Source organism: Terrapene carolina, unplaced genomic scaffold, assembly GCF_002925995.2.
Source record: "Terrapene carolina triunguis isolate 2854851 unplaced genomic scaffold, T_m_triunguis-2.0 Scaffold211, whole genome shotgun sequence".
NCBI lineage: Eukaryota > Metazoa > Chordata > Testudines > Emydidae > Terrapene > Terrapene triunguis.
The window spans coordinates 35,396,036-35,416,431 of record NW_020664562.1 but is presented as its reverse complement, the minus strand read 5'-3'; the positions used below and the strand labels follow the sequence as shown (position 1 = coordinate 35,416,431).

Genomic DNA, 20,396 nt, shown 5'->3' with positions numbered 1-20,396 from the left:
GCCATTATCCAGCAAGGGAGCTACAATGCAATGACTCACTTGCACAAGGCCACTCCAGGGGAATTGCTTAACCTTGCCTGGTGCTGACTCAGCAATGGCCACCAGACATGCCTGGATTTGTGTTCTCCAAGCACATGGACTAAGGGTATAAAACAGAACACAGTGGCCTCATGCTTGGCCTTTTTTCCTCCCTCCACCTATGCTGCAAGCAACAAGGACTCTCAGAAGACTGAAGACTCCAACAGAGGAGACTGGCCCAGGTTTCAAGGGTGAAACCTGTGTACTATGAACTGCAATATCCAGCGGGGTGAAAGAAACTGCTTTATCTAGATGTTGCCCAGTCTAATAGGGTTGAGAGTTTAGACTACAAGCTTATATCGTATTTTATTTTGTAACCACTTAAAATCTATCTTTTGTAAACAATAAACTTGTTTTACTGTTTATCTTTGACAGTGAGTTTGCCTGAAGTGCTTGGTAAATCTGCTCAGGTTTTCAAAGGCTGGTGTATATCCACTTTCCATTGATGAAGTGGTGAACCAATTAATAAACTTGCATTGCTCAAGAAAGGGTCTTGAGCAGTGCAAGACGGTATATTCCTAGGGTACAAGGCGTGGAGGATTTGGCTGGTGCCTTTCTCTGAGATTCATGCAATGCAGCTAGGTGTGGGGCTCCACACGTGGTTGTACTGAATGGTAACAGCACCTGGAGGGGTTTGCTGCTTGTCACTAGCAAAGCATTGTGAGAGAGAGCCCAGGCTGGAGAGTTAAGGAGGCACAGCAGTCCCAGGCTGCACCCCGGGGATCCCGTCACACCCTTAACCTCCAATACTCCACTCCCTAGCTCTATTATAGTTAATTAGAATTGTAGCGTCCTCTGGGTAGGTGCCACCCCACTTTTTTTTTTTCCCTTTGGCCTGTCGAGCATCATGCTCACCTATGAAGCTGTACAGTAACTCCTCACTTAAAGTCATCCTGATTAACGTTATTTCATTGTTATGTTGCTGATCAATTAGGGAACATGCTCGTTTAAAGTTGTGCAATGCTCCCTTCTAACGTCGTTTGGCAGCAGCCTGCTTTGTCCACTGCTTGCAGGAAGAGCAGCCCGTTGCAGCTAGCTGGTGGGGGCTTGTAACCAGGGTGGACCGGCAGCCCCCTATCAGCTTCCCCCTCTCAGCTCCCCACTCCCCTAAGTTCCATGTGCTGCAGCTGCTCAGCAGGCTAGCAATTTCAGGCTATCAATCGGCAGTTCAGCTGTCCCTCCCCCCCACTACCATGTGCTGCTCCTGCCCTCTGCCTTGGAGCTGCTCCCAGAGACTCCTGCTTGCTGTGCAGTGGTTGAAGGGGGGGCTGTCAGGGTGTCCCCCTCCCCCCACTCCTGCACCTCACTTACCCCTTCTCCATATACAGCAGGGAGGGGACACGGACAGAGAGAGACAGAGAGCTTGGGGCACAGCTGCTGTCTCAACTTCCTGATCCACTTAAAAAGACAATGCACTTAAGAATGGGTCAGCTTACTTAAAGGGGCAGTGTGCATCTCTCTCTCTCTCTCTCCCACACACACACAAGGTGTGTGTCTGTCCCTGTCTGCTATGCTTCTCCCCTCCCCCGTGTTCGTGCTACCTTGTGTGAGAGGCTACATTAACAACGTGATAACCCTTGAGGGCTCAGCCAAGTGCTAGTTCATCATTTAGCAGTAAGGCATTCCCTGGGAAATATCCCACCCTCTTCCACCCTCTAACTTCACCACCTCAACCAACCTTCACAATCATCATAGCCGTGAACAGTATTAAATTGTTTGTTTAAAATGTATACTGTGTGTATATCTATATAATATATAGTTTTTTGTCTGGTGAAAAGAATTTCCCTGGAACCTAACCCCCTCATTTACATTAATTCTTATGGGGAAATTGGATTCACTTAACATGGTTCCACTTAAAGTCGCACTTTTCAGGAACATAACTACAACGTTAAGCGAGGAGTTACTGTAGCTGAATGGAATTTATAAAACCACCAGCTTCTGCTCTTCAGAATGATCAAGGTGATTACACGAGTGCCAGCAAAATGCTTATTAAAAAAGGGACACCACGGTAGTTCAGGCCTCAAGGTGTAGATTTCAAGAAGTTTATAAAACCTAATAATAATATAAAATGTTTCCACTAATTTGAAGTCAACACTTTTTTTCATTGAAATTTAATGTCCTCCAACAGTGTTTGCTACCCAAATATGCACTAACAAAGGTGTGGTAAGAACTAGAAAGGGAGATCAATACTTCCCTATTTTTCTTATTGCTACACACATCCACTAGAATTATACTATCTGCTCCAAGCTGAATGAAATGAGTAGTAAAGTGTCATAAATAAGACTCCTTCAGGCAAAAATTTTCAAACCTGAGTGCATAAAACTAGGCTTCTAAATAAGTCCACACTTGAAAAATCAGGTCAAATTTATTTAGGAGCTTACTTCTAGATATACATTTTTTAAAAACCTTGGCCAAAGGTTCTACTTTTAACACAAACATTTTTAATGCAGTTTTAATCCTGACAGTTTCCCTTTTATTATTAGTTGGAACAATGATAGTGTATAAGACAGACAATGCAGCTATGAAGTTCTTTGAGAATAACCATACTGACTCAGCAGAGAGCTTCCATTACTGTTTGCAAGTCACATGGTCGATGGGAGTGCTGCCAACACAAACCCCAGGTCTGACTCCACAGGCTGGCCTCTCAACATGCTGATGTGGCAGCTGAGGCTCCCTGTTCACATGGGTGCCTAGAACTGAGGCTCCTGGAGGGAAGGGTGGGTAGGGGTCATGGGCCAGAGGAGTAAGGTTGATGTGGGGGTCCCATGCACCCTTGAGGAAAAAGGAAGGTTCAGGCTAGGGGGGAGGGGAGTGGAACTGACCCTTTTTTCTGCCTCGTAGAGTGACGCCATTTGGACCCGGACCAGGTTTGCCGCCCCCCCCCCATTCTCCTCCCATCATGAGTCAGAATTTGGGGGTGGAGTACGGGGGATATGGGGGGGAGGAGGGGGAGGCAGGCCAAACTTCAATAAGTAGCATTGTGACCTTGCACACAAGGTTGCAGCACTGCTCAGGTTTGGCACCCTAGATAGTTGATGTTCTCCTGGACGGTCATGGCAATCAGACATGTGGGGCTTCTGGGAGGTGTCCAGTTTCTCAGGTCCCTCAAGGAAGGTAAGGAGCCCCCCCAATTTCCATAGAGTACAGTGCCCCAAAATTCTTCAATCTGGCCTTGGGGGAGAACATAAGCAAAATTCCTTAATTCATTTGAAGTTCTGGTGTTTAGTATGAACTGGAGTCTAATTGGGTCAGTCCAACAGGAACTTCTCACCCTCTTATAAAAAATGAAATACAAATAATCAATGTAGCTATGCTAATGCAACATCAACTTTGCACATACAAAAAGCAAGAAATGCCCAATTACCAACAGAAATATCAACTCACCCGTACTGCAGACATGTAGCATTTTCTATTCCTATTTTTTTGGCTACATGACTGTGACACTCTCCAGGAGCACCCAGGTTTGTAAGGCACCTTGCTATCACCTACCCTTAGCGTGAAGAACCGTGTCAACTCTCTGACTCCACTGGCAACACAAGCACTCTCTCTTCTTAGCCTTTCGCAGGTTCCACTTTCCCTCTACACTGGTTAGCAACAGGCATACTCCAACTCCCAAGTCCTCCGAGCACCTCCCGGGAGTGTCCAGCCCCTGGTACACTGAACAATCACAGAATTCACAGATTCACTACTCCCAAAGGAACAGTATGCCCAGCTTACCAGTTACTCCTTAGATCACAGCTCCACTTAACACACAGCACATTAGGTATGTTTACAGTGTAAATGAGCAAAAGTTTATTTAAGTAAAGATTCTAACAGCAGCAAGTAGAAATATTGGAAATAAATGGTTACATATTAAATAAAAACATATTGCATTCTAGAACCTAGATTTAACTAGTCACTGTCATGTCTTATAGAGCAAAAGCTCACCTAAAATCCTTCCAGCATGTTACAGGCAGGCTTGGCTATGATCTCCTGTTCATGAGAAAAGCAACGCTGGCAGCTTGCCTCCTCAGTGGAAAAGATCCAGGGGGTACCTCTGCACCCCACATATACTCCAACAATCCATTGCCTTTACTCATAAACAAGATACCATCCCACTGTTTTATTTCTTCCTGTAAACTTCCTCTCGATTAGCATTTTGAATCTGAATGCAAACATACAATATCCACATAGGGAGGTAAGTGTCTATTGGCTCCTTCCAGGTAGGGGATAGTCTTACACATGTCACCTTCTGTTTACCTGCCTCAACTCAAAAGGTTTAGAGAACATAATTTCCAGTAGAGATATACAATTTCTTAAATATTATCTATACATACATTTTGAAATTATTATGACAACCAGCGGGCTACTGGCTCACAGTAGAAACTTCACATAACACCCTTTGGTGAATTATTATGCATATCCCTGATCTAGTAGGATCCCTGTAAAACTCTATGCACCCCATCCCCTCTGCCAAATGGCATCAAGAGGCCCCTGGATTACAACATGTAGTATATTTTGTAGCTCTGTCATGAAGTATGTACCATGAATTATACAGAACATTGTTCTTCTGGGTTAATGTATTGGAACCTTACCTTCTGAATTCCCTGATTGATTTTATTTGTGCAACCTAATGTTGCTATATTTTTCCATTTAACTGCATACCGTTAACTATTCTATTGATTTTTAGCAAAAAATTTTATTGAAACTAAAAACTAATAGAAACACTAAACTTGCATTTCTTGTAACTATGTGTAAGTCTGGGTGCACTTGTCACTTTAAAGCAGCACTGCAGAAAACAGAAAGTGCTAGCACCATACGCAAGGAAGTGATATAATTTCTTGGTATACTTTTGTAAGAAATAACCCCAAAAATTCATAGCCTTTCTCTAGGCCAGGGGTAGGCGACCTATGGCACGCGTGCCAAAGGTGGTATGCAAGCTGATTTTCAGTGGCACTCTCACTGCCCGGGTCCTGGCCACTGGTCCGGGGGGCTCTACATTTTAATTTAATTTTAAATGAAGCTTCTTAAACATTTTAAAAATCTTATTTACTTTATATACAACAATAGTTTAGTTATATATTATAGACTTATAGAAAGAGACTTTCTAAAAACATTAAAATGTATTACTGGCACGCGAAACCTTAAATTAGAGTGAATAAATGAAGACTCGGCACACCACTTCTGAAAGGTTGCCAACCCCTGCTCTAGGCACTAAGTCAATAGCTTCATACCTATGGCTTTAAAGCAGACATCATAAAATCTCTGGCCCAGATAGGTGAACAGTCACCAACAGAGAGGTCATAAATGCAACTTCATGAATCAGTCAAAAAGATGTGCTGTGAAAACCATTCCTCTCTATAGGTCACTAACAACATCTCAGACTGGTATGTCCTAGTTCCTTATGCAATATCAACTCACAACAGCCAAGCTAACAATCACTTATTATAAGAATATTTTTGCACCAAACTATGCTCTCTGCAGAATGCAGGAAATGGCCACTTAATTATGTGACCTCACACAAGGAAGTAGCCATTCTACAATAGAATAAGTTTAACATCACAATCCAACACAAGTGATCTAAAAAAATAAATAAAAAATGAGTCAGGAGTGAGCAGGGATTTAAAAGTCCACTCACCTATGCACCTGTGGTGAGTAGGAATCTTTTCCGTACAAATACCATCAGCTTCTGTAGAATCTAAATTTTTCATTTAGAATATTAAGCCTTATGATTCCAAAAATTCTTCCAAATGTCAACCAAGCATATACTCACTTACAGAAAATTGACTTCCCAGTCTGCACACAGGCAGAGCTCCAATGCCTGGGATAGGTCTCAGCACTTTGCCAACCTATAACAAAATGAAAACTAACCAGAGCCTTACTACTTTTCATAAGTGCTATTCAGAACTCTGACCAAATTCATTCTACCGGTGACTGGGAAAGCTCTCAGCAACAGATGCAGTCACTGGAAATAGTCAGCAGGAAAAGGGACTTAAAAAAATAAATTAAAAGATCATGGAAGAGTAGAGTATTGCTCTTATTTATTATTTGAATTGTGCTAGTGCCAAGGAGCCTCAGTCGGAGACCAGGATTGTGCTAGGCACTGTACAAGAACATAACAAGTGGGGTCCCTGCCCCAAAGCTCTTGCAGACCAACTATAAGACAATAGAACAGGTTTATATGACAGATGAGGGACGACAAGGAAAAAATGAGATACACACATTACGTTAGCCAGGAAGCTAGAGGAGAGGTAAAGTAACAGATTCTCAACTGTCATTACAAAAGTCAGGAGGTTCTAGTGTGAGGAAAGTCTGGGGTAAGAAAAGAGGAAGTTCTCCTTTTTCCCCAGCAGCCAATTTATCAGACAGAGGCTGAAGCTCCTTAAGCAAAATCCAGGAACAGTACTCTAATAGGAATCCCAGTACCCTCACCTTTGACTGCAATTTGTTCAGAAAAATATCTTGGCTTCTCACCTGGGCATTGCCTCTGAACAACAAGGCCACCATTCTTTCACATTGGTCCTTAGTCTTCAGTCTATTAGATGCCTGGCCTATGTTTCTGTGAGTAGAGGAGCATGGAGGGAGAGGGAACACTGATGGGATAAGTTAGAAAAAGTTTGGTAGAGGGGGAGAGTCATGAAGGAGATAAGTAAGGGGAAAATGAGGAAACAGTACAAAGCACAACATACGAAGACACAGAAGGTAATGAAGAAACATTATGGTCTATTATGAGAAGAGTGAAAGCAAATGGAAAGGTAGTATAAAAGCAAGAAATGCAAGTTACATTGTAAAAAAATTATATAGATACCCGCCTAACAATGTAGAACATTAGATGAAGTGCACAAACAGAACATTATTTTACTACTATAAATTGAAAAGGGGTTGCTTGAAGATGGGATAGGAGCCTGCTGGCATAGGAATCTTCCACACTGAACAACAGTTGAGAATTTGTTTTTAAAAAGCCATGGTTCTAACACCTTATCATTCAAAAGTATGCTGATATATGGCCAAATTTTGAGGGCCTTAACTAACCCTCCCATCTTTTATTTTTTAAATCAAGCCCATTACGTTAGAGTGCTAGTTTCCTAAACTTATTTAAGGATGTGAACATACTGCTTAAAAGTGTGAGGAATATTTACTTGAAAAATGCTTTAGTTTGGAATTAAGAATTCATAATACCATATTATGCACACAGCACTAGTAAATGAACGAAATCAGACAAAAGTGCTTTTTTAAATGTTACAAATACTGGAGCATCTTCTACATAATTATCACAGGATACTCTAAAATGGGGCTGTGGTGATTAATTGGTTTGAAGAGGGCACAAGAGAAGAGGCAGTGGAGTAGAGTAGTATTTCAAAAGTGTGATATCAAAAGACATGGCTGGCCCTGGACCAGATTATGCCGGTAGGGGCACTAAGGTTGAGACAGCTTGAAAAGATAGCAAGAAAATTTTGTACTCATTTGCCATTCCAAAGCAAGTTCAATCATATGACTAATGGAATGATACAAAAAACAAACTGACTTATTAAAATTGAGTGATGGGGTTCTGAATAAGCTATAAACATTGTAGAAACAGCCAAGAGAGCAAGGAAGACCAAAAATAAACCAAAAGCTAATGCACGTGCTAAGGTTTTACTTGCAAAAAGGCTTTACATAACAGCAAGAAGTTGTGTAAAATTATGCACTTGCTATTGCCTGAATGTAAGTGTTCATGCCAGGTTCTGGGTGGTAGTCCTAAGAGCTGAAGTCTTCTATTTTGTTCACCACAAAACAAGTTCAGTACAGGAAATGGCAAACTTTTTCCATGCTTCCCAGTCAGTGTGCCTCAATTCTGACCAGGAAAGACCTCACTAGGGTTGAAAGGAGATGTCAACCAACAACATTTATATTGTGGTAGCACCTGAAGGCCACAGCTAGGTTTGTCCCTATTGTACTCAACACTGTACAGACACAAAAGTGACTGTCCCTGCCCCAAAGGGCGTAATTAACCCAAGAGATCCTGTTTCTCCCTCCCTTGCCCCAAATATGCATTTCTTACGCAAAATTAAGCCTAAAAGATCTGAAAACAAAATGAGAAGCAGAGGATAACTCAGCAATCAATGGATCCTAAAACTCAGTAGATGCAGATGAGATAAGTTTCCCACTAGGACATTAAAAAAAGCAAGAAGCAAGTTTTGAGTCCCAGGAACTAAAATACTTCAGCTCTGTATCAAAAAGAGTGAACACATTTAAATGATGACCTGATCAAAACAGCATGAGGTGTGAGACTTAAAGAAATGACCTTAAAGAAACTAAGAATTCAGTTTGATTTCAGCATGAACAGTGGAAAGATACAAAAATCCTTGATTGTACTATCTACAGCCCATAGAAGAACTAAAGAAAGTAAAGGTCAAGATGGAAATTGCACCCAGTCACCATACACACTTAGAACAATGTTTTAATGGAAAGGTGTCTAACAAATATTCTCTCATCCCTAAAAAAGGAGAATAACTATTCCAGTATGAACTACAAGTGACTAGTTTGTAACAGATTATCACTGAAAACCAACCAGGGCACAACTTTTTGCAGAGCACCTCCACTAGCCAGCTCATTAGCCTAATCTAAGAAACCTACAGGGCCTGACTTTGGTTTGTCGGAATGGAATTAAATTCCACCAGGGGTAAATTTAAGTCTCAAACTGATAAAATGCCAAAATTGTTTTACAGCACACAAAATTCTCCTAGGTGTCTCCTAGTACCAGTAAATTGCAAAAAGTCTCAGCCTTACAATCTAATTAGTAGTATCCATGGAATTTGAATTAAAAAAATTCAAACAGAATTCCAGATAAATGGAAACAGGCAATCCTAACATACAACAGTCTTGAAGTCTTATTGAACTCCATATTAAATGTGCCAGTCACCTTAGGTTTATTAATTATGGCACTGAAAATAAGGCTTCTCAAGAGTATTATCAAGTATCAGTGTGTACTATGTCTAGGGAAGCTATAATATAGATTTAAAAAAAATTGTGTTAGGATTGCTACAATCTAATTACAACTAAATTAAATTACAACGATAGTTGATAACTAAAAGTCTAAAATTTTACCCGTTTTTAGAAATTGTAATGCAAAATTAGTAGCAATCAGAAACCATATCTAAGAGCCATGTAGTAAGATTAACTTTTCTTACTCAGCCAGAAAGACATTTTGTACACCATAAATTATGACAAAACTAAAACCAGCTTTTTATGATACTTCACTGTAAGGAATTTTGATTTAATACTATTAGAGCACTAACATATGCATCACTATCGTAAAATCTGTATTGTAAGGGAACCCATTTTATAACAGAATCCATTCTATAATAGAAGCACCAAGCAAGTCACTTATGAAATAGGAAGTTACTGTAAAAGGCTGTAAGACCTTGCTTTTTACAGTGATTGAGACTACATACACACAAGGGACAGAGACTAAGCAGCTTATTACTGGAGTAATACAAAAAGAGGAAATGAAAGTAGTACAATGTAGTACAGGGGTGGGCAAACTTTTTGGGCAGAGGGTCACATGTGGGTGGGGAAATTGAATGCATGGCAGCGGGTTGGGGTGTGGGAGGGAGTGCGGGGTGTGGGAAGGGGTGCGGTGTGCAGGAAGGGGCTCAGGGCAAGGGATTAGGGCAGAGGAGGGGTGCGGGGTGTATGAGGGGGCTCAGGAAAGGGGGTTGGGGTGCAGGAGGGGTGTGGACTGCAAGAGGGGGCTCAGGGCAGGGGCTTGGGGTGCAGGAAGGGTATGGGGTGTGGCAGGGTGATCAGGGCAAGGGGTTGGGGTGCACAGGGGTGCAGGGTGCACGAGGGAGCTCAGGGCAGGGAGTTGGGGTGCAGGAGGGGTGCGAGGTGCAGGCAGGGGGCTTAGGGCAGGGAGTTGGGGGGGTGGGCTGCAGGCGGGGTTCGGGCTCCAGCCCGGCACCGCTTACCTAAAGCGGCTCTGGGGTGGCAGCAGCGCGCACCAGGCCAGGGTAGGCTCCCTGCACGCCTGCCCTGGCCCCCCGCCGCTCCAGGAAGCGCTGCGGCCCTTGGGGGAGGGAAGGGGACGGAGGGCTCCGCTTGTGCTACCCTTGCCGCGCCTCCAGGTACCTCCCCCAAAACTCCCATTGGCCATGGTTCCCTGTTCCCGGCCAATGGGAGCTGCGGGGGGCCTTGCCTGGAGCCAAGAGCAACGCAAAGAGCCCTCTGCCCCCCCACCTGGGGGCCGCAAGGACATGGTGCCGGACGCTTCTGAGAGCGGCGCAGGGCCTACGGCGCCATAGGGGGCAATCCCCCGGGCCGGATCCAAAGCCCCGAGGGGCCGGATCTGGCCCATGGGCCATAGTTTGCCCACCCCGATGTAGTATATATAAATAAGGAAGGAGGAGCCTCATGCAACATCCTTGGACTTGATGCAATTTAGAAGAAGGAGAAGGTATGTTTGGAAGAGAATGAAATACCAAACACGTGACAAAGTATTGTTGTAACTGTAGTGATACCAGGATATTAGAGAGACAAGGTGGGTGAGGTAATATCTTTTATTGGACCAACTTCTGTTGGTGAGTCAGACAAGCTTTTGAGCTTACAGAGCTTCTCTTCAGGCTCAGTTACTTATGGAAAATACAGATTATCAATCATCAGGTTCATTCTCATTCCACACTTTATTTTTCCAGCCACCACCTTAGTGTATCCTAAAAATTGTCATGTATACCATGCATCTGATGCCACAAGTTCTAATTAATATTGCGAGCTTTGGAGAATAAGCTACTGGATCATTTATAGTTTTACAACTATTAAGGGTCTGACATGCATAAACTTTTAAGATAAGTTAATTTGTACTAACAGCTACTTAAATGATTATGTAAACTTCAAGTGGCTGTTGTGTGTATTAGTGTAAGAGTTCGGAAAGAGCAAAATCAAATTAGTTTGCAACCTGTCATCATAAAACAACTGATGATAGACCAAATTAAGAGACTGAAGTTCACTAGATATTGATTCTTTGCACATTTAGAATCAGACTTTCATTGGGGGCTCATCCAAGCTAGCACTAGTGCACATGCATGTTTTAGGTTCCAGAGTTTGCATGCACAAAACATTTTTATAAGCACATATGCAAAATCCAGCACCTGTACAAGTAGAGATTCAAAGGCTCTAGCTGCAAGTGTTCGTACACTTTTGATTCACTATTATGAAAATACTGGAGTCTAAAAACCAAATTAATGGTTTTCATGGAGCAGTTCAGCACAAAAATCCATCTTTTCCCTTAACATGATGCGACAATGCATATAAAAACAGCCATAAAACAACAAGCTTCTGACAACAAATGAAGCTCTTTTGGAATAGTAAAACCTATCTTACACAACCGTCCAAGGAACCAGAAAGAAAGTTACCTAGAGTCTGTAAGGCTGAATAAAGTTGTACCTTAAAATTTGTATATGTAGAGTCACCCTCCCTGTAGGCACCTGCAGACCTTGGAAGTGCAGGCAGATCCCTTCCCCTTCTCCCCTGCCCCTCACATTTTTCCAGTTTTATCCTCTATTTATTTAATCGGAACCCTTCAGGTTTAAGATGATAATAATTTAAAGGACCTTGATCAGGCTTTGAAAGTTCAAACCTTATGAATTAGGGAAGGAGGCAAGCCTTCACTTTTGCCACTATTATACAGCTAGAAACCATATTCTATTAGGCTACATTAGTAGGGCAGTAGCACATTTGTTTACATTATGATAGCTGTATCATAGCAAAGGAAAGATTTTTTTATTTAAAAACAAAATTTAGAATTTGTAAAGTGTACATCACAAGTTACAGGCCCTACACTTGCATTAAAAGAGAAATCTTCATATTTCCCCCCACATATCCTCTTTTTTCCTACCCATAACTTTAAAGAATATTTTTGGAGAACTGTTGTGTGCAAGAGTTTACGTTACAATCACTCATCCAGAGTGTCTTTCAGCTGGGGAAAAACTCTGCCCAAATCCTTCCACTCAAGTCTTAGAGCATGTGTGGAAGTGATTTTTCAATCACTTATGACTATTTTAAAGTTTTTCCCCTGCCAAAACTGCTCTATGTCCAGAGGTGAATTTCCACAAACATAGAACATCAGCAAGTTATGAGCATATGAAAATATGTTACATATTGGAAGCTTTTCCAACCTTACACTACAATGCAACTCACTAAACTGCGCTTACATCAAGAGTTTCAGGATGAAAGGCTTCACTCTCTGCTGTTGTGGGGCAGAGAGAGGGGGAGGAAGAGAATGAATCCTACTTTTGCAAAGAGATAGAAAAATCATAGTAAGCGAGTCCATCCCTAACTGCCAGGTTCCACACAAGACTACCACAAATAGAGATAGCAGAAGAATAGTGTCAGGGAATCCACTTGGATTAGAAGTAGGAAAGAATCTGCCCCAAAGGATCTATCCTGACAAACAAAATAGGAAATCTTGAAAGGAATTCACTATAAATGGGGTAGGCCAATCCAGTGGTTCTGGATGAGAAAAAGACCTCCTAGGGAAGCAATATCCCAGGATTCTCCTCCAAATTCTGGACTGTCCCAATCCCACTGCTCCTTAAAGTTGGTGTGTGACAGCTGTATTCCAATGTTCCCCTCTTTTACAGAACTATAATAAATTTGGTGCAAAGTATGCCTTGTGAGGTATCATTTGGAAACTCATAACTTCCTGATCATTATTGTCCAGGTAAAGTGTGTGTGGCAATACTGCATGTAAAGTTACAGGATTCCTCTGTATGCTATTACTCAACATGTTCCAAGTCTGGGGGGAAGCAGCCACAAACCAGTTTCCCAGAGACAAAAGGCTATCCAATGCCTCAGCCAGGTGTCAGCAAAACCAAATGGACCACCACCTGGTTAAGTGGCCATTCTTTGGCAGGAAAGAGGATGTGGGTGAAAATCTACATCTTGACAAAGGAACAGCTGGGGTTTCCCCATCCACATAGGCTGCCTGTCTCCTGAACCACAGCAAGAGATGATTCTCAAAGAAGAGAAAGAGGTAGAGAGAGGAGATGCCCCAAATTATTCCTCCTTTTTCTCTATCCCCGGCACCCACACCACCTGAAGAACAAAGGAAACAGCTTTGGATTGGTGGAGGGATCCTGACTGAAAGATTCAGCCAGTAAGAATGCTAAAACATGTGGTGAGAGAGACCTTTGTTTTGAATTCACTCTAGCTTGTTAAATTTGGCATTAGTTGAGATTTACTTTTATTTTCTTCTAACCAATTCTGATTGTTATGCTTCATTACTTATACTCACTTAAAATCTATCTTTCTCTAGTTAATGAACTTGTTTTATTGTTTTATCTAGACAAGTGTGTTTGGGAAGCTCCATTTGGAATAACAGGATTTGTGCATATCATTTTCTATTAATAAAATTATGGACTTTATATGAACTTGTATTATCCAGGACAGTGCTGGGCAGTACAAGAGGTACATTTCTAGGGGAAAGTCTGGGGCTGGGAATTTGCTGGTGTTGCTCTACAGTGTGATTCAAGGGTTACTGACTGTAGCAGTCTTGCAGTATAATTTACACGAGGGAGGCGATGGCTTTGTCGACACTGGAAACTGAACAAAGACTTTTATTGTTCAGGGGTGTGAAATAAAAATCCTTCCCCCCCGCCGCCCCCCTCCCCCAACAACAAAAGTTTTGCTGATGAAAAGCTGTGAACAGTGGCGTGAACAGGGCCTGCCGACAACGCTACTGTCGCTTGTAGGGGGTGGAAGTTTGTTGTCGGCGGGACAGCTCTCCTGCTGACAAACAGTGGCTACACTACATGCCTTTTAGCTGCACAGCTGTAGTGGCACAGCCTTGTCACTAAAAGGTGCGCAGCATAGACAAAGCCTTAGGGTATGTCTACACTACGGGATTAATCCGAATTTAGATAATTCGAATTTGGGAAACAGGTTGTATAAATTCGATTGTGCGCGGCCACACTAAGCACATTAATTCGGTTTTTAACCACATTAATTCGGTGGTGTGCGGCCACACTACCCCATTAATTTAACCACATTAATTCGGTGGTGTGCGGCCACACTAACCCTAATTCGAATTAACAAATCGATTTTGGCGCTACTCCGCTCGTCGAGGTGGAGTACAGAAATCGATTTTAAGTGCCCTTTAATTCGAATTAACTGGCTCTGTAGTGTGGACGGGTGAAGGGTTAATTCGGATTAACGCAGCTAAATCCGAATTAAAGTCGTAGTGTAGACCAGGCCTTAGTGTGACCAGACCAGGACCAGACCAGCAAAGCAGTGTAAAAGGCACCCCAGGTTAGAGAACTGAGAGGGGACAGCTGTTTATCAGTCCAGATTGTACCCTATGTAATGTCACAGGGTCTCTGAATAAAGAATCGCCCCCTAGAGTATATGCGGGGGGGGGGGGGAATTAAGAAACTCACTGTCATCATCTTTCTGACTGATCCTGTAGTTTCACATATGGAAAGGTTTTTCCACAAGGGAAGGAAATGGAAGCCAAGATAATGAATCGCACAAGTAAATAGGAAGGAATGGGGGAGTCTCTCTACAAGCAGCGTGGGGTAGGAATATCTCCCCACTAATCCATCTGCACTATGTCCAGGTGTGGACCTCCGTTTGGGGGTGCTTCAAAGAAGAACCCACTACGATTGCTTTTCTGAGGTGCAATCCCAAGAAATGGGAGACGTGGCTGTCCTTCTGGCCAAATGTCTTGGGTCTGGATGAGGGGGTTCCAGAAAGTAACTTGGGAAGCAACCTATGGCACACTGCTCATGGCCATCTTTCTGGGAGATGCCCTGGCTGTGTAGATGACAGGGATGGCTGGGTTAGGGAGGATGCACCCATTGGAATATGGGGGAATTCCCAAAGAAAACTGTCATCCCGCCTGTCCTTCTGGCAGCTCGAGGGCGGAGCACAGGGACGGCGGCGGTGGGCGCTCTCTGAACGGGATGGGGCAGCTCTCTCCTGGGAGCGGGGATGAGGAGGATCTCTGCGGGGCTCTGGCTGCTGTCCGTAGGCGCGGGTCGGGGCAACACTCACCGTGACTGTCCTTCTGGCCAATGCCCTGCGTGCGGATCAGTGCCGAGAGCCGCCTCACGTCCCCCTTGAAGACACACTCGTGCACCGGGAAGTGCCCCGGGCACTTGTCGGCCTCCGCGGCGGGGCTGACTGCCCCCGGGGTGGCGGGGGCCGGGGCCGCCGGGGCCCCTTTCAGCTGTAGCCGGTGGTGGTGGTTGCTGAAGATGCGGTGGCCCCCGGCGCGGCCGCCCTTGCCGCTGCCCCCACGACCCCCCGTGAAGACGCCTCCGGGCGCGGGCGCCGCCTCCTCTTCGCCAGGCTCCAGCAGGTCCCCGTCCTCCTTGCTGGGCTTGTGGTCCCTGCGCAGCGAGCGCAGCTTCTCTCCGGTCATCGCCAGCGGCGGCCCCGCGGACCGGGGGGCCCCGCCGGGGAGACTCGCCGCAGCCGGGGGGAGCCGGAGCCGCTGCGGGGGGACGAGGCACTCAGAGCCGCGGCGGAGAGTCCCGTCCCGTCAGCATCCCCCCCGGAAACAGCCCGGACCCAGCAGGCTCAGGGGAGCCGACAGCCAGCCTACCACCGGCCGCTCCGCTCAGCGGCCCGGCCGCGCCGCCATCTTGTCGAAGCGATCGCGCGAGAGCGCCGGCCACATCGCGAGAGCAGGGCGGCCCGGCTGGGCGCGGAGAAGTCGGCGTGGAGCTGGCAGAGGGGCGGGTGAGTCGGCGCCGCGCGGGGAGGGGAGTGGGCGGGGCGTTGGGCGCTACGAGGGCCCCGGCGGGCTCTGGGCTGTGCGGCACGGCGCCCCCTGCCAGCGGAGACAGGCAGGACGCTCGCTGCCGGGCGTGGCCCGCGTCAGGCCTACGCTAGTCACAGCTCAGCCGAGCGGCCATTGCCCTGTAACCCTGGGTGGCGCCCCCGCCCCTGACAGCGTTGTTACAGCTCCAGCCTTGTCCCGGCTTCAAGGCCCCAGCGGCAGCCCTGCGCTGCGCGTAGGACTCCGTCGGCCTTGGGAGCGCTGCGGGGCTCAGACACGAGACAGCTCCCCACGGCCACCGGCTCCTTAGATAAAGCAGCTGATGCTCTTAGTCCAGGGTGGTCCCAGTCATAGGCGTGCACAGCACATTTCATTAGGGTGTGCACCCAGGGAATTTTTTTTTTTTAAGGTGAACATCATAAAGGTTGGGGTGTGGGAGTGTTGCAGGCACAGAGGCCCGAGGACAGCAACAGGGGGTTCGTTGCCCGGCGTGCTTCGCGCCAATAAACATACCGGGGTGGAGAAACAATCAAAGTTTATTTGAGATCTCAAAGTGGTGCAAGGAGACAGGCAAGTCTCAAATCGAGCACATCAGAACAAAACATTTTCTCTCTTCTTATACTTTACAACTAAGCCCCCCCCTTCCCTCCGCCTCCACCCGCCCCCCCTCTACCGAAGGCATGTTTATACATTTAAGCCGTTAAATCATTCAGCTTGTTCGTAACATTCCTCTAAACAGTCATTTGGTTCTGTTTACCCTTAGTTTACTACCCCTCCTCCAGCTAGAAACATGCAAACCTCATCATTATTGCTTAGGACCTGGTTATGAGCAAGGTCATAATTGGTAACTGGCTATTTACACATTCCAATTCCTGTCCTTGGCTTTTGAGGTCGATTAGAGTTAAACATGGAAGGACAGAGTTTAAACATGGAAGAACTTTGGTTCATATATATATATATATATAGGCCTAATAACGTCAACAATTCCCTCCTTTGAGAATACTCAACAAACTTTTGGCTGAGTTTTCTCATATTCTGTAGAGAAGATATGATTGAGTGCCATAGAGCTAGGGTTCTCAATGAGAGGGTACGCTGGGATTTCTGGGGAACGGGGGGCACAAAGCTTACGGAGGAGCAATTTAAAACAAGCAATCAGGAGGAGGGTGACCAGGCACAGTACCACACCTGTGAGGAGGAGACGCACAAGGCTATTTCCCAGTCCTCCTAGGTTGGGCAACCAGCCCCAAAGGGAATCAAAAACTGTGGGTTCCCTTTCCTGAGCCTTCCACTGCTCAAAAGCCTGTTCGGCTGACAGGACGTGCTTGTTAATGTCCTGTGAGTTTTCTGGGCCATAAGTACAACATTCACTCCCAATAAGGACACACACTCCGCCCTGGGAGGCTAAAACATAATCTAAAGTCTGTTTTGCAGGGACAGCAACTGGAGCTGGTAAAGCTCTGAGTTAAGGCTTTTCTCTATGGCCAAGGTCTCATTGGCATACTTGGTGAGAAACACAGAGAGCCTACGATAAAATTGAGCCAGTCGTCCCACCCCATAGGATGGGAGAAAGATCATACCCAATCTGTCTCCTTCTGTAATGGGCTCTGGGGTGGCATACGAAGATCTATGCTGCCTAGGGCGGCCAGGGGGCAGTTTAGGGAAGACACGAAGGGGAGGGGCAAGATATCCTAGGTAGCAGCTTCCATACCACCGATGCGGTAGCCACTTATAGGCAGAGGTACCGCAAATATAAAAGGAGTGGCCATTCCCTACCAAGCCATTATAACCACTATACCACCTATTTGCTTGTCTGTCATTCAACGATCCGAGCCGGGCGGTAGAGTCGGATTTGCCTTTAACATAGACAGGGATGGAAGCGTCACTGTCAGGGGATAAATAATACTGACAGGTGCTATTCCCAGCAAACCAGGTGTGATTGCTGGACTTAAACTGTCGATAGCACACCAAACCAGGGGCCACTGGCCGCAACCTAATAGGGGAAGGGATATACGTTGAGTTGGCCTGCGGCTTCCAGGGGTCGTCCCTTAACGCATACTGGGACTCAATGGTACAGTTCTGTGACAAGGGGGTACCCGAGGCATTTTTCCCCCTACTGAACCATCCCCAACAGATATCTGACCAATTCTGGGGAACTACCCTCCAGGGTAACCCTGCAGCATGGCGCGGGATTTGGGAGCATACCCAGCAGTTAGAGAGGTTAAACTCTTGGGCAAAGCAAACCTTCAGGGACTCATATGTATTTGTCTCTAAGTTAGTAGGGATTCCTTTCCATCCTGCATGTGCCTTGGGGGAAACGGGAGTTAACAAGAGGAGTGTCTCTATGGCAAAGAGCACCACTGTGGCAGACCCTAGACCTAAACTCATATTGGGCAGGTGACCCTAGGGCCTAACAATCACAATTCCCCAAATACCCACAAAATAACAATTACCAATAGCAAGCAGATTAAAAACAACAGGGACCAGGCCACCAGGTTAGGCCGGCCCTGTGAAAATAAACACAACCAACGCTCAGAGGTCTCGCGGGGAGTGCGCTGTGACTGTCCAAAGAGATCACAGGGCATTCCCAGCAGACACTATTGTCGCCTGAATAACAGCTTAAGTCCCAGATCATCGCTAGCAGTCTTCTCTGCAGGCTGGACGGTCCACCGTTCAGGAGCAGGCACTGCTTTCAGGTGAGAGTGATGAATCCAGTTCTTGTGTCCCTCAACCTTTGCTGCTGTATGGGAGACCAGCAGGACGGTGTGAGGTCCCTTCCACTTCTCTTGGAGAGGCTCGTCCTTCCAAGTCCGAACGAGTACGAAATCGCCTGGCTGCAAGGAGTGGATCGGGGCATCCAGCGGGAGAGGCTGCAAATCTTTGGTATACCTGTGGAGAGAACAAAGAACAGCAGACAGAGAGCACATGTACTGAGATAAGAAGCCACACCCCATTTCCCACTCCCCTGCCAGAACCGGTGTACCATTCATAGGCCATGCCCTTCCAAACATAATCTCGAAGGGACTGAGCCCTAACCTGCCCTTAGGGAAAGCGCGAATGCGGAGCAAAACAAGGGGCAAAGCATCAGGCCACTTAAGGGAAGCCTCTTGGCAAACCTTTGAGAGGTGCCGCTTAAGAGTCTGGTCTACTTATGCATAGTCCCTCCTGACAGGTGTTTGTCTAACCTGTTCTGAAAAACCTCAGTTTGGCTCCCTTTTTCTTGCTACATTTGCAGAACGTAACTGTCCACATTCCCCTCAGCCCAGAGAGAAGGGCACAGTGTGTTCCACTTCCTGCTTCAGCAACCACACCCGCCCCCCCTTTGGGGCTGATTGAGAGAACCATCAAACCTGTCATGTGTGGATCAGTAGGAACAGCATTGTTTTCAGTTCACAGTAGAATTTGCTGTGCCGGAAGTTACAGGTAACCTTTTTCACTCATTTCTAGAGAAGCAGCAGGAGTCAGTAAACTAAGCATGTCTGTAAGAGCCAGGAATTCTCATGTTCTAATCCTGCCTTTGACACAAATGGTGACCAAGTCCCTCAGTTCCCCCATCTATAAAATTAAGATAATATACATTACTGCCTTTGATATTCTGAGGTTCAAGCTATTCAATACTTTAGGATGGACAGCTTTACATAAGTGCCAAATCTTGTTTCATGGTACAGGTGTAACTGAACTGTACAACAGTAAAGTTAACTTTAATTGATTAGTGTATCTTGTAAACAAAATAGCATTGTGACCCCCTTGGGACTGTCACCTGACGTGTTGGAATTATCTCTGAGCCTATTTTCCCTGCCAGCTTGGGACTCCAGAACCCTGCCTTGTTGAGCCAGACACGCTAGCCTGCTGCAACACAGACCCAGGTCTGGTCCACGCCCCCAAAGCTGCAGACTTTAACCAAAAACTGCTCATCAGGTCACTTATCTCCAACACCCAGTTCCCAATGGGATCCAAACTCCAAATAAATCCATTTTACTCTGTATAAAGCTTATACAGGGTAAACTCATAAATTGTCTGCCCTCTATAGCACTTAGGGTGACCAGACGTCCCGATATTATCGGGACAGTCCCGATTTTAAGGAACTTGTCCCGCGTCCCGACCTTACATTGGTCGGGATGTCTGGTCACCTTATATGAGGGTGACTGCGGCAAGCCGGCACCGCCGGCACCACTCACCTTTCCTCCCTGGGCCAGCGTGCAGCTGAGCTCCCGGCACAGCGGCACCAGCCCATGGGGCCTCCCGCCTGGCTGGCAGGAGCCTGCACAGCGCAGCCCTGCCCCGGGCACACAGAGAGGCAGCGAGGAGGTCTCGCTCCGCTGCGTCCTGCAGCGGGGCGGGGCTTGTAGACTCCGGCAGCAGGCAGCGGCTGCCGGCAGGGCTGGCTTTAGGCCGATTCGGCTGAATTGGGCCCCGCGCCTAAGAGGGCCCCGCAGCTGTCCACCCCGCCCCCGGCTCACTTCCCCCTCCTCTCCTCCCCTGAACGCTCCGCCCCCTGCTCCTCCCCCTCCTCTGCTTCCCGCGAATCAGATGTTCGTGGGAAGCCTGAAAAGAAGCAGGGGCAGGCAGCAGCAGCAGCAGGTAA

The 20,396-nt window shown here is 46.1% G+C and overlaps 2 protein-coding genes across 2 annotated transcripts in view; one reads left to right on the top strand and one right to left on the bottom strand.

The window, feature by feature from the left end:
• ANKRD13C (ankyrin repeat domain 13C) overlaps positions 1-15,568 on the bottom strand; it is a 58,564-nt gene extending 42,996 nt beyond the window's left edge. The window contains exon 1 of the mRNA XM_026656054.2: positions 15,085-15,568. Within this exon, the coding sequence (XP_026511839.1) occupies positions 15,085-15,454 (370 nt within the window). The 5' untranslated portion in view covers positions 15,455-15,568. The remainder of the gene's footprint in view (positions 1-15,084) is intronic.
• Positions 15,569-15,729: 161 nt separating this feature from the next.
• Positions 15,730-20,396, top strand: part of LOC113407383 (cystathionine gamma-lyase-like) — a 72,045-nt gene continuing 67,378 nt past the window's right edge. The window contains exons 1-2 of the mRNA XM_026655816.2: positions 15,730-15,774; positions 19,047-19,234. Of these exons, the coding sequence (XP_026511601.1) occupies positions 19,167-19,234 (68 nt within the window). The 5' untranslated portion in view covers positions 15,730-15,774; positions 19,047-19,166. The remainder of the gene's footprint in view (positions 15,775-19,046; positions 19,235-20,396) is intronic.